Genomic DNA, 15,039 nt, shown 5'->3' with positions numbered 1-15,039 from the left:
CGGGTGCCCCAACTGTATGCACGTTAAGTACACCGGTAATGATCCAGTAATGAAGATCACATTTACTGTCCACCGAGGAAGTGGAAACAGTGTGACCAGAAACTGCTTTTAATTAGAAAACCCTCAATTTATGTCTCAGGAAAACACTCCAAGAGCATCAAAGTGTAATGGCGTTCAAAGTCTTAAACCAGCCCAATTGTCTCGGTGCTTAAGAAAAAGCCCAAGATTTCCCAGAGTTAAGCAGAAACCAACACATGAATGAGTTCCGGAATGAGAAGCTTGGAAGGAGAATGTAAATGATTAAAAAAATGTCAGATCGCAGACAGCTCTGTGAATGGGCCGGTTTCTCTGCCAATGTGCTTGAATTGTGAGAAAAAAAAAATACCCGCGGTGCAGGTATGAAGCGAACATCTCCGCCTTCTACGGAGCACTCGGGTGCCTTTCTTTTTTTGACCTAGCGAACTCATAACCATGGCACTTTACCTACTTTAAGGGGATTGATTCATGAAAAAAGCAACCAACCCATGGTGGTGCATGAGGAGCGCCATTTCTGTATTAGTACCGCTGGATGGCGTTATTCTGCACTCAGGGTCGCAGTGAGGCTGGCGCCTTTCCCAGCTGTTGTTGGGCGAGACCAATGATAGCTTACCTTGGACCAGTGACAGGACCACATACAGTATAGAGAAGTGCAACCATTCACAATTTTGGGTTATGTTGGGTCTCTGGTGAACCTGCTACACGGTTTTGGACTTGGTGAGGAAACCGAAGAACCCGGCGAAAGCCCACCAGAAAGGCGGAATCAAGCCTTCTTGCAGAAGAACCACTGTGCCACCGTAGTGTCCCGCTCTTGATTCCACAATTTGGAAATCAATCAAAAGCAGTGCATGATTTGGATTTGACATAAATCAAGAGAATATTCCGGTTCTCCAAATTCTGTTTTCAGCCTTACAGTCGGCCGAAATGATTTGATCACCGCATTTAGGAACACGGATCAGGTTGGATCTGATTATAACAGAGCGTTTGAACTGTTCTGCCTGTGCAGTGGCATATCTGATCATTCCGGATTTCTGGAGGACAGGCTTCAACCTCAAAGCTCTTCTCCATCGGTTTGTGCCTACGCGGCAGCATAAGGGAGCCGTTTATGAATGCACAATTTGTTTCAGGGCTGGAAATAAAAGCAAAAGCTCCTTGAGGGCGTTACATATATGAATGGCAACGGCTCACATCAGGCTAAACGCGAGCTTTGAATCCGAGCACGGGCCGAATTTATATCGGAACAGACCTTCACAATCCTTAGTTTCACCGAAATCGAAAATCAGCAGCAGGTAAAGGTTTCTGTAGATGGGTGGAGAGGTATTGGAGGAGGGTCACAAGTGTTATCACCAATATGGGTTCTAAAGTAATAGGCCTATCACACCAGTGCTTGAAAAGAAAGATTTATGGTCATTGGAATATTTTGCATTATCTGCTGTTTCCAACTTCCATATATCTCAGTTGTTTTGTCCCCTGGAGGATTCTGGCGACGTGCCCGTTCATGGTCCCCGCTCCCTCTCTGCCAGCAGAAAGTATTATTGCAGTTTCTCCTTGGATGATGATGATGATGCTAATGCACCATAATGATAGCATTTATCCTTGCTGTGCTACTAGATTTTATAGTTCTGTCCCCAAGAATAAAAGCTAATGCACTCTGTTGTGCCTTATTTACTTAATGCAACACTTTGCATCATTTTTTTGACAAAACAGCTCCAACATTATTTAAACGCACACTGTCTTGTGAATCAGGACGACGGGACCATTTCGGTCCTTCCTCCGGGTTCCAAATTGCACTCGCAGCATGAAAACACAAAAATAAGTCCCTCGGCTGCTAGCGGTCGCCCAGACAGCGAAACAATTACCACTAAGAGTGCAGTTTAACACAAGTCGCAAGTGTCACTGGTCCAAATGCTGGTCTTGGGTTCTGTGATTTGTCAGCATCGTTTGTTCATCCAGTGGAAATCACCGGAGGGAATCGCGTTGAAGAAGCAACCCACATGATGCAACTTTGAATAGAGGGCTTGCTCATCCGATCCCCTCCTAATCGGTTTAACCTCGGTGACACGCGGTTATCAGTGGAAAAGGCGCAGATTTGCATATAAACCGCTAAGGCGAGATGTCTTTGCTCCATCGAGCCTTCGATCCCCCCCGTGGGTCGTGTTTACTGTGCCGCGTTTCAACGATTTTCCTCAGAGTAATTTGTGACTTTTGACATGACGCGTTCTCGGTTAATAACAGGTTTATTATTTCAAGCCGGTGACTCCTTTTTTTCTGCAGGTATGTGGGATTTGTTATTTTTGGTATGTCAATACAGACAGCCTTAGCTTTAATTAACACTGCTTGTCACAGACAACTAGATAGTCCCAGCTATTTCCCGCTAAAATGAGGATTTAAATATAATATTAGTCGAAAGTTTTTCAAATCCGGGCGGTAGATTGTCCTTTGGCCTCGGCAGTGAGAGTCACATTAAGGTTTGTTACACACAACTGGAAGAGAAATCCAAGGCTGACTATTCGTTCAATTCATTCAACATTTATACTGCTTTTCCTGCACTCAGGGCCGTGACATGGCTGGAGCCGATTCCAGCTGTCGCAACAGCTCAGTGACATTTGCCATATTTAAAGTAACATTCGAGTGGTGGTAAAAGTTATGCAATATTGATATCGGGAAGTTAAGAATTTAAAAGAATTATGGTATAAGTCAAGGTAAAACAGACCCTGCTGAACAATAAGTGAGTTGTGAGCGAATCAGAATACAAGTAAAAATCCAACTATAATTATATATGGTTTCATATACGTATTTTTTGTCATGATTATTATAATTTATAGCAGTGGTCCCCAACCTTTTTTGCTTTTTATCACCGCGGACCGGTCAACGCTTGACAATTTAACCGAGGACCAGGCGGGTACACGTAGATTGTTTATATCGCGACAATAATAACGAATGTGATCTACCTTTTACCCTTCAAAATGAAACTTTCCGTCTGAGCTCTGTTTTTTTACTCATTTTGCTAACTTGTGGGTTACCTTTTTGCCGCTCAAGTGACCGAGAAATTCCGGTCATTTTTTAAAATAAAAGATTTTTCAAAATAAAGATTGTTCAGACTCAGATAATAAATCCAACGGAAATAACTGATTATTTTTGTGCAGCCCTGTACCAGTTGATCAACGGAATGGTGCCAGCATTGTAAAAGAGGCAAAACAGTCAATCATTCATTTATTTTCCGCACAATTTAGAGGAGAACCGGGAGGGAATCTCACATCTCACAAAAAAAAAAGTGAATTAATAAAAGTAGTCTAGGATGCCACGTTGACGTGATGGTTAAAGCCTCAGCGATGAGGTTCCTTGTTCAATCCCACAGTTTACGCCGGCTGTCCAAAAACATGCAGCAGGAGACCGGAAACTTGTGAATTTTTGTGAATGTGAACATATGTTGCAATATGTGGCCCTGTGATCAACCGGTGGTTGGTCCGTAGTGATTCCTGTAGTAGTGAAGCCGGCCTTCTGCAACCCCTGACTGCAGAATAAGCGGTATAGATAATGAAAGAACCTATGAATGATTGAACGAATAAGTCATGTACCCTTTTTTTTTTTCATACTAAGAAAAAATCCAGTGTAACCCCAGCCGTCAAGCTCTATTCTCCTCATCCCATATCAGACATGTTGCAGGTGGAACATCTACCATTCAGTGATCAATTCAAAAGCATTCCCTCGAGTTCATACGCCTAAGAATGCGTGAGAAGAGAGCAGCTGAGGCGCCGCGTCGTAAAATCATCCGGCATTAAGCAAACCCGCTCTCATCATTCCTGTGCGCTTGTCTTTCGTCAAAGGCCTTAATTAATTTTAGCTCCTTTCCGTGTTGAATCTTCCTCAATTCAACCTTTCTCTCTCTTTTTTTTGTTAAGCAAACTGAGTTGTCATGTTTCATGTCTAATTACAGGCGCCCTCAACAGCACGATTAAGCGGCGCCTCGTCGTATTTGATATTGATTTTGCCTAATCCCTCAAATGATTTATTTTTGTGTTTGACTGTGGGATGCGTCAAGAGTAAATGTTGCACCTGTGCATCGAGCACCGCCGGCGACACGTCTCGGGAAGCGCAGCGGCTGTCAGAGTCAGACAGCTGCCGGTTCCACACAATGGGAGGGTCAAAACAGGGAGATGCTTCTCCCAAAATCGCCCGTGGCGATGTAGTCCGTACCTTGTCATATTGTGAATGAGGTAACGTGGCTGCCAATCACTGAAATAGAGACGCTGCTAGATATTCCCTACCGTTCATTTACGGTGTGTCAACCTGGGACGACTCACGGCCGAGGTGAATCTTCCGCTCTGCTTTCAGTCGTCAACAACTCTCGGCAACGATCGTCCTCCCAAACCGAACGCAGATGGGACCTCCTGGAAGAACGCCGAGACTCGTTTTTCGGTCCAGCATTCCTCTGTCCGGACAAACCGTAAGGCTAAAGGCTGCAGAGCTGGAAGATGCCGCCTTACTCAATTTGATGAACACGACCTTTGAATGTAGAGAAAGAAAAATTCTCATCTCATGCACAAGCTTGTGCCGCTCTGACTGTGTTTATATCTGCTTGGTGGAACTCAGCTGATGAAAGATCAGTCATCCTTTGAAACACAAATGAATCCGCAGCGCCTCCAACTTCACCGAATCTCAGAGCTTTCGCTGTGAAGAAAAAGCTCCGTCATTGTTTTAATGTAAATAGACAGACGGCCCTCCGGTCAAGTGTTAAATGTTTTGTTTTGGTGGTTTTCTCCTTGTTTTGTTTTCGGGTGACACAGGTTAGAGCTTCCGCCTCACGGGTCCGCGGCTTGATTCCCACAGGTGGGCGTTTCTGTGTGGAACTGCCGTGTTCTCCTCTGTGCCTGCATGGGTTTCCTCCCAAAAACATGCAGTAGGTTAACCCTCTTATTGTGTTATGGGTCAATTTGACCCATTTCACCCAATGACCCAATGGGTCAAATTGACCCTTAACATAATAGGAGGGTTAATTGGAGATGTGTGAATGAGAGAGTGGATGGTTGTATGTCTCTTTATCATGTGTGGATGACAGGGGGATGGTTGTTGCCCTTTATATGACATGACTGAGGGAGTGAATGGTTGTGTCTGTATCATACATACAGATTAAATCTTGTGAATGGTGTGTGAATGACCGCTCCAAATGCTGGTGAATAGGAATGAACGATTGTCTCTACATGGCATGTGAATGACAGTGTGAATGGTTTTAGGTTCCTATACAATGTGTGAATGAGGGAGTAATTGGTTTTATGTCTCTATATCATACATGAATGAGACTGAATTTTTTTTTTGTCTAAATATTATGGGAAGGAAAGCGTGAATGATCTCATGTCTCCATTTGATTTTTTTTTTTTTTTGTCTTCATAAAAAATGTACGTGTGTCTCCATATGATGTGAATGACAAACTGAATGGCTGTATTTCTCTATATGTCGCGTGAATGAAAGAGTGAATGGTTGTATTTCTCTACACGAGGTTTATAAGTAACTAACAGGTCCAGAGTGAACCCGGCCTCTCGCTCACTGACAGCTGGGATCGGTTCCAGCATGAATGAATGGATGAATGTTTTGTTTTGTGTTTTTTTCTGATCAAGAAGAGGCCACCGATCTTGAACAATTAGCCTCGTCAATTAGCCGCGCCATGTTAGCCTGCCCAGCAACGGCCCCCAGGCCTGAATGCCTCCATCCAGGAGAGGCATGTTGCTGCTGCTTTTAGTGCATCCCTTAATCCATGTTCACTTCCAAAGTGAGCTGTCAGCCGACGTGACAGGCAGATATGCTCGTTGTTTTGTCATTTGGTACAAGGCTGTCACAGCCACCGCGCCGTTTTCAATCATGTCTGGGTTACAAGTCTCAGCAGGACTCCCCCACTTGATTTCATTTATCATCAGCCTTGAATCATAACAGGCCTGTCACTTTCCATGGCGGCGATAACCAACTTTGGATGCTCCCACGCGCCGCAGAATCAAATCTGTCCGACTTATAATTTGCTCCGCGCTTTCATACATGTCGGCCTGTGACCACGGCGTGTACAGCTCGTGCCCTCTTCAAAACACAGGGGTCAAATCGTTTCAGTCCGGGGTTTAAAATGTGACGCGGCGGCTCGGGGCGTCAAGAAGGCGCCCGTCGGGGCGGCGCGGCGTGGAGCTCTGCTGCCCTCTACCTGTCAAAACATGTCTAGAACATCTGCTCATTAACGGCAAGACCGTCGGTAAATATGCACAAATTCAGCCAACTTTTATGATAATGTATTCGAGCCTTTATTAAGCCAGACGAAGACAAGCGGCGGCGTTGGCAGCGGACGTGAAATAGGAGAGTAAGAAAAGGCTGCAGAGTGTCTGCGCCACATTAAATTACAAAAAATAAAAAACGGGCGGCTGACAAGTTGATATTAGCAAATGGAAAAACGAACAGCAGAGGTCAGGCCCTCTTGCGGGGCCACCCGCGGAGAAAGGCGCTCGGACAGGAGACGGGTTTCCGTCAACCTTGCTCGGGTCTCGATGTGAAGCCCCGGATCATGCCGTAAAGATAGCGGTTTCTTTGCAACCCCCTTTTAATGCCAGGCTTTATATCTCATATCGCACGCTCCCCCTCATTAAGGCGCAGTAAAAACAGATCGGCTGATTTTCCCTCATTCAGCGGGAGATGCTCCACATTTACCTGTCACGTAAACCCAGTGTCCCCATGTCGGAAGCCCCCACCCCTGCAACGTTATCAGCCTCCTGCTTCCCCCCGGTCGGCCAGATTACGCCGGGCTATCATGCGCATTTTCCTTTTTATGTTAATGCACTCTATCGGCGGAGTGTGTGTCAGCACAAACGCTTCGGCACGCTCGCTCAAATTCCACCCGCCGCCGTACGCCGGACTTAAGCAGGATTAAGTCGAGGCGCCTTAAATGAACTTCACCTCATTCATGATACGGAGGCCTCAATCAGGCTGGAACATGCGGGATCCATTATGTCCGCCGTGTTATTAAAATAGATTTATTTGGCCGCGATGATGGGGTGAACAGTTCATCGGCAAAGTATACACACTGAGTCAGCAGAATATATTGATTACTTTGTTCTGAAACGGGGGTTCAAGGTTGACGTAATTGATTGTCAGACGCCGGGTGGTCATTACGGCTCCCTGATGTGCGTAGCGGTGTGTCAGCGGCATGCTAAATCTTTCGTAGGGTAGGCAGTAACATTGTTTGTACGGAAAGGACTTAGTTTATTAGCCTGTTATTAACTGTTAATGAACACGTATCCTCCAAAACAAATGGCTTAACAATAAATCAATGCAAATTCATTTCTATTATTGGGTAAGTAACATGTAATGGCACTTCTAACCTTCTATTTTGACCTGGTTACAATGATAATAATGATACAAATACTATTATTATTATTATTATTATTGTTGTTGTTGTTATTGTTTTCATAATAATAATAATGATGATAATCATCATCATTATTTCCATAATTTATCTATGACTGGGGACTTTAGCTCTTCAGAAATTCACAATAAAATTACAAATTACATATATATGGAACTTAGAAACATATATTCAAGTCATACAAGTCACATCTCAATTTTTTTTTTCTTTGACATTTTTTGAACATCCTTGTGTCATTCTGTCACACTGCTTTCAAATAAAAAAACAACAGGATCCAGTCAAGTGTCACGGCGCTAACAGCCAGGTCTATTTTTAAGTTTTAAATGTAGGTTATGGTTAACATTGAGGGTGTTCCAGTAATAATGGGCTGTGGAATATTTCACTGCACATTAACAATTTCATTACTTCCCTGTTTTTTTTATCTGTCTCTCCTCTGCAGGCTGTCCAATTCCCAGGGCATCAATATCCAAATTTTTGGCACTGGCACTATTCTCATGATTGCCAGCGTCACTGAAGAGGATTATGGGAAATATACCTGTGTGGCCTCGAACCGACTGGGCGTCCAGAATGCCAGCCTTTTCCTCTATAGTGAGTGCAATTGATTTTCTTTTATTTATTTACACTGATTAAAATGAGAAATCATTTTTAATGAACTTTTAGTCCAGTATTTACTGCACTGCCAAAGGGTGGTGTCCACATCAAAACTCAATGCATGAAATGAAAATGAGAGATAAATGACATTTGCTATATTGTCAATTGCAAAAACAAAAATGTCATAGATTCTGGATTCATTACAAATCAACCAAAATATTGCAAGCCTTTTATTATTTTTATATTGCTGATTATGGCTTACATCTTTAGAAAACTCAAATATCAGAATAGAATATTATGAAAAAAATATTTTTGTTTTTTTAATTGTATTACAGAAGATAAGTACTTCAAAATATTCCACTTTTCTGAGACAGTCCTGTAACATCAGTGTGGGGTAAAAAAAATCAAGAATTCAAAAGAAGAAATAATCTAATAAATAATAGATAATAATCTAATAAATGTGTATTAAATAAAGGGTATCACAACCAACTGAACCATAAGTGAGTTATGAATGAATCAGAACACGTACACATCTAAAAATCTAACACACTTTTTGTTATGATCATAAAATTAACATGATTGTTAAAGGGATTAAACAGTCATTTGTTCATTACCTATGTCACTTGGAGCCCATCCCAGCTGTTTTTGGGAGAGAGGTGGGGTTCATCCTCTATATAGGGACCATTCACTCGCTCATTCACACGTCAAATTGGGACATACAACCTTTCGCGCCTTCATTCACGTGTTCTATAGGCATGTAACTATTCACCCCCTTCATTCCTACATCATAGACAGAACACAGACCATTCACTTCCTCTTTCACTTGTAATATAGGGATTCAGAAATATATATAAATATATAAACTATATTTCACAGTTTACATGTGAAATCTGGTCCAGCACCTCTGATTGAATATAAGGTCAAGTGTCAAATCTAATTACTTCACACCTGACAACACATCCTGGGAAAGCGTTCAGCAGGCGGGTTAAACCAAAGCCGTGTTCCACGGAAACCGACCTCAGAATCAACGTGTGTTTCAAGGTGAGCCTCAGTGACCGTGAAGCGGTAATTGTATTAACCCGGTTTAGCTGCAGACCGCTCCTCATTCTGGTAATTTTCAAAGTCAGGGGCTTTTTTTTTTTTTTTTCAATTTTTTTTAGGGTCTGTATGACAAGAACAGGGCAGTGCGGAGGAGGTTTGAGAACTAAAAATCCTCCTGTGCAGTTATTGTCTGTCATTTTAATAAGGGCGCAGGCGTTTCTGCATGAGATTAACTTTACTGAGCCTCTTGAAAAATGCAGCCTCTCAAGGGAGAGTGACATTTCGCAGTATGAGAAAGCTAACTTTTATGTTTTTTTTTTCAGACAAATCCTCTCTCAACTCCAATACATAATGAAATCTCATCAGCCGTCAATCAAAAATATAGTAATAATAAAATTACATCGCTTTCCGGATCGCAATTTCATGTAGTGTGTTAGGTAATAATAAAAAAAGACAGCACTTTTCAGGCAAATTTTTCCACAAGTTTAAGCTGTTTCCTAAAATCACTCAATCTTGTCTCCTCCATCGATCTCACAAATCTTTATAATCACCATGGATACAAGCATTTTTTAAACATTCATTCATTCATCTTCTATTACACATATCCGTCAGTCAGGATGAACCTCTTGCACGTTTTTGGGTTGTGTGAAGAAACCATGGAACGAGGAGTAAACACACGCAGACACGGGGGGAAGAACATACAAATATCACTCGAAAAGGCCTATAGTGGGCATCGAACTGGCAACCTACTTGCTGTGAGGCAGTGGTTGGATTCAAACCAACCTTTTATTCGTAGTATATTATTCGAGGATTAATTCCGAAAAAAATCCACTTACTTTATTTTTTGCTTCCATCAGTGAAATGCTATTTCATCAAATGACCACAAGATGACAGCAAATCCATTTTTCTCTTGCATTTTTTTTTAATGATTTCTGGCTCTTTCAGGGAGCAACCTTTCAAAATGAAGTTCCCAGACTCACTTGGGAGATGTGGGATCTACACACAGAATTTTGAACTTTATGAACATACCCATTTTTCATTGTGATTTTTTTGAATCCATACTTTTAAGTCATGTTGACATATTTGTAAGTGGCGTTTTTTTGCCTCTCAACATGGCATTCCCTCTAGAGCAGGGTTGTCAAACTCATCTAGGTCCGGGGGCCACATACGGCCTAATCTGATGTCAAGGGGGCCGGACCAGTAAAATCATTACCTAAAAGTAACATTAAGTCCAAATTTTTCCTTTGTTTTAGTGTATAGGAGGTAAACAGGTAAATTATAAAAATCTTTATCTGTAATGAATTTTTCCTCTAAAGGATACATGACAAATTACTATTAAAAATGAATATTAAAAAAGAATTGACAAAATTAAAACCCGTAAAAATGTTGGTGAGTTAAAAGAGAAAATGTTTGCCACGAGAACTTAATAGAAAATTGATTTGTAGCATGTATAAGAAAAGGTTCCAAGTTTGCTAGACTAATGGTGGCTATTCTGGTTATTAAATCAATCTTTTTAATTTTCCCCATTTTATTTGCTATTGTTTTTGTGTTTTTTATAGAAATAAGGAAAGAAAAGATCGTTTAACAATGTCACTAGACATTTTTTTTCATCCCAAAAATTATATATTGTTTTCAAATTTTGAAGCAAAAAACACATTGCAAAGTTACTTTTTCATTTTTTCCTCACCTGTTTCTTTTTTAACCCGCTGTATAAACCCCCCAGATGCATGTGAGAAAAAAACGCGCGGGCCGTACTAACACAAAGATTTGATTTCAGGCAGGGGGCCACAAAATATTGTCCCCGAGGGCCGCGAGTCTGACACCCCTGCTCTAGAGGAACTGAGGGAATTAAATCGACATTAAATGGACATCATGCATGCCGTTGTCAATTAGTTAGTCAATCTTAAACCCCTCTCTCTCTCTCTCTCTCTCTCTCTCTCTCTCTCTCTCTTTCTCTCTCTATTTCTTTCTCTCTCCCTTTCTTCCGCCCTACAGGACCTGGGACTGGGCGGGACATCAATGGCTCTGCCTCTGTATCTCAGTCACTGTGGCTCCTGCTGGCCTGCTTTGCCTGCCTTTTCTTCAAATGTTAATACCACTGTTCTCCTCCTCCTCCCCAAAGCACCCCTTCCTACCCCTCCTAGCCGTCCCTCCTCCCCCCCACCCGCCCCTCTGTCCGACTCACCGACATCCTTATTGCTACCTTATGACCAACTCTACCACCCCCAGACTGTTTGCATCATGATACGAAAACCTTACGTGCTCCCGAGCACTGCTTACCGATGTTACGAGTTGTGGGTTATGAATAAATTGTTATAGAAACGACGACAACGACGATGATGACGACGACGACGACGAAAAAAAAATGAAACGAAGGACATAAAAAGCAAACAGTGCTCTTTTAAAAGAATTGTGTTGCTCTTTTTAATATGTATGCACTTCTTTGTTTCTGCTATATCTTGTTTTCGGGGTCTGAATGGGGTTGGGGATTTGTTGTATTTTGTCTTCATGGGAATGAAAGCAGAGGCTCACAGTGACGCCAACAATCATTTGTCTGTAGGAGGTATAAAAATACATCTCTTCTTACTTCTGTACTTGCTTTATATTGACTTAAAGATCTAGATTTAACCAACTGTTAACCCGTGCATTAATAAGTAGCAAGCGAACACTCTGCCAAATATTGTGAAACTGTATGGAATTGAGCGGAACATGCAGGAATCAAAGGGAACTTATTGCAGCTGCCGTTCTTTAATGAGACTAGGCTTTCAAGAAAAAAAAGAAAAAAAAACATCCGCGACGCCGGCGTACCGTGTTCTCCCTCCGATCCAAGGCGTCCGTTTAGATGCAGCCGTCACTTCAGTTCTTGCTACGAAAAGCCCCAAAATCCTAAAATGATCGGTGTCGAGTGAAACAGAACGCAAACCGGGAGACGGGCGGCGACGTCCTCATCCAGTGGCTTTTTCGGACACCGGCCTTGATTCTGTTCCTTGGTTTTGTTTATTTTGCAGAAGTCCCCGCCCTCACATAGACTAGTAGGTAATGTGTACTGTACATAATAACATTTTGTATTTCTCTATAAGGCAACTTGTTCTACTGCTTTAACAACACTGGGAACACGGAAACAGCGTGCGGCTTGTTCCACGACCACCCGAGCGCACGGCTCCATGTCCGACTGCGTGACATTCAGCTACATACTGTGTTTGCTTTTAGTTGATGAGTTCTAGAGTCCTTCTTCTTTACTGCTGGAGTTTGGATAAAGATTTATGACACCAATGAATGACTTACTTTACTTTCTCTCTCTCTCTCTCTCTCTCTTTCAAAGAAGTGTGCGTGTTTTAATATGAAATTATAAAGAACATTCATGATATATATGGTATTGAGGTTATTTTTTTTTTCAGTTTTTACCTCATTAATTTTAGTTGTGTGAGTGCCTGTGTGTGTGTGTGTGTGTGTGCGTGTGTGTGTATATATATATATTCATATATATATTTACTTGAATCCAATGTCCTTACATATGAAAGGCAGATTTTATGCGTTCATGTTTCCAAATAAGGTGACAATTTATTGAAGATGGATAACGTTGCTCTGTCGTTTGAACCGAAGCCTTTGGACATTTTTCTTTTAAAAGGTCGACGCAAACAGAAATAATGGTGTGGAACAGTTGTTCGTCAGTGAGACGATAAAAACAGCATGTCACGCAAGTCATAGGGAAGGGAGCCAATCAGAATGCGGCAAAATAGAATAGGGAATGCCTATTCCCCTCAAATCGTACTATGTAAGCCATGGACCTTTTTTTCACAAAAAAAAAATCAAAATGGCTCTGTAAGCACTTAATTTTTCTTTAGGGATAAAATAACGGTTAAAAAAAAAAAAGGGTTTGTTCTTTGTTAGACAGCAACAGGACCTTCAACCCACCGTGATTCAGCCAGAGTAGCTCAGATATCGTCGCCATTGAGTCGAGGGTGTTGAAGTGACTTTTTTTTTGTTAGCATAGGAACTCCAGCGGCCCGCTGAGAGCACTGGACGTGAAGTACTGTAAAAACACCGAAAGGATGTCCGCCTATGTTCTCACCACCCTAAGGGCAGCGGTATCTGTCTCATTTTAGTGGTCTGGTAAAAAGTAGAGGCAGGTTCACGTGGACTGAAAAGCCAGACCCCTATAGTGAAGTATTTCCACAGAAAAGAAAAAAAAACTGCTATTGCATAACAATATGTGATTTTAGATTGTGCGGTGAAACACATGATAAGAGAATTTTCTCTTTTTTTTTTTTTTTTTGATTGATTGTTTGATTGTTTTTCCAGCTTTAGTGTTTATTGGCAGTTAAGTTTACTCCTGACATTTTTTTTTTCCAACTTCATTGGTACAACGCCAGACTCTGAAGACGTTTTTAGCCTCAAGGATGCTCGACTGCAGCAAGTTTTCCTCCCGACTTGCTTCAAGCGGGGGGGGGGGGGGGGGGGGGGGGCGAGATCTGAAGGCTTTGGTGGATGCGATAAGTTTGCGTGAGAGTGCTCCGTGCTGCATGTCTAGTCCAGGGAGTCGGTCCATCTCACCCAGTGTCATATTGTAAACCTCAGGGCAGAGCGAGGCCGGCCTTGAGCACTCTCAGACAAACTTAAATGTGTTTTTTGTCATGTTTCTTTTTTGTTTTTTTTTTTTTAGCTGGAAAAAAATCTTGGTCAACTATCTACATATGGGGCTTAGATTTTTTTTTTTTTTTAATTGGGATAACGGCACGTTAGAGCAAATACAGGATGGATTTTTTTTTTTTTTTTTTAATTTGAAGGACAGCTGCAGTAAATTGACATTGCCGAAACAACATGGACATCCAAGTAAGTCTATGCTGGTCAAAGCCGGCCCCAGAACGCCAACCAATGTACTGGAATCACTGATAAAAGCCATGGAGCTCTGTCTTATCCATAATACAGAAAAGGAATGAGGAACATCATCTTTCCATTTCTCATAGAGACCAGCAGCCAGCCTATAGACAAAGCAACAACCCCCTGCTGACAGACCTGGATATCTACTGAAGACTGTAGATACAGCTACCAAGTTTACTATTGAGCGTCGTCTCAAAGATCACCACCGCTTCACTGTATAAAAATGGCTTATGTGTGCACATGTGTAGTCATCCAATTTTCTTTATTATTATTATTATTATTATTATTATTATTATTATTATTAACCTACCCAAAAAGTACATGTGGCATGAGGTACGTGAGAAGTTGGCCAGAGCGCTAACTTTTGACTTTCTGTTGACGTTCGGTTAGATTGGTAAACCCTCCATGAGTTTTTTCGATTATTTTGACTTTCCCTTCTGCCATGTGTGTATATACAGTAAGATGTTTCTACAGTAGAATGTTGTCAAATCAGCAGAACCATGCAATTGTGTTACTACAACATTTAAAATTGAAAGAATAAATGTAATAACTACAGCATCAGAACTGGTTTTCTTTCATCATGGGGAAATTAAGCTTCAATCAGACATTACGACTGGGCAATGTTTCGTTCCTTTAATTCTAATTTACTTTACTTCGTTACGGCATAAGGTAATTGCATTCATTTTCTGAAACAATGGTATGTTATAAAAGGTATATGTGAAAATGTTCATAATACAAAGAAAAAAAACAACTGAATTCAATGTTCTGTATTTGAATGTGACAAGCGATGTCGGCGCAAGTAGCCTCTTTTTGGAGAACGCTTAAAACACACGGAATCTCAGTGGTACTGCTGTGTTTATCACCATGTAACATGCTAATAAAATAATGTATGTATTGTTACACCTCCTCTGGATGATACTTTTGTCCTCAAAACAAGTTTTTTCCACCGAAAGACGTGTTTCTCTTCCTGGTCTGAAATTAACTTAGGACTGTCACATTCACACAGCGCAGACTGTTATATTGCACTATTGAACTAGCTGTGCAATACAGTCGCTCCACAAGATGTCAGGGCACAGCAGAGCATCTCTGCGAAC

At 41.6% G+C, this 15,039-nt stretch overlaps 1 protein-coding gene across 2 annotated transcripts in view; it reads left to right on the top strand.

Moving 5' to 3' along the window:
- The window catches only part of lsamp (limbic system associated membrane protein), a 485,855-nt gene extending 473,518 nt beyond the window's left edge, over window positions 1-12,337 (top strand). For both annotated transcript variants that reach the window (XM_086143485.1, XM_086143486.1), the window contains 2 exons: window positions 7,872-8,020; window positions 11,060-12,337. In XM_086143485.1, coding sequence (XP_085999611.1) covers window positions 7,872-8,020; window positions 11,060-11,157 — 247 coding nt within the window. In that variant the 3' untranslated portion in view covers window positions 11,158-12,337. The remainder of the gene's footprint in view (window positions 1-7,871; window positions 8,021-11,059) is intronic.
- Window positions 12,338-15,039: the final 2,702 nt, after the last annotated feature.

Source organism: Fistularia commersonii, chromosome 3 (assembly GCF_037954325.1).
Source record: "Fistularia commersonii isolate RoL2024-O1a breed Wild chromosome 3, RoL_Fcom_v1.0, whole genome shotgun sequence".
In the NCBI taxonomy this organism is placed as follows: Eukaryota; Metazoa; Chordata; class Actinopteri; order Syngnathiformes; family Fistulariidae; genus Fistularia; species Fistularia commersonii.
Note: the sequence above shows the minus strand (reverse complement) of the source record. Positions and strands in the feature narration are given on the sequence as shown.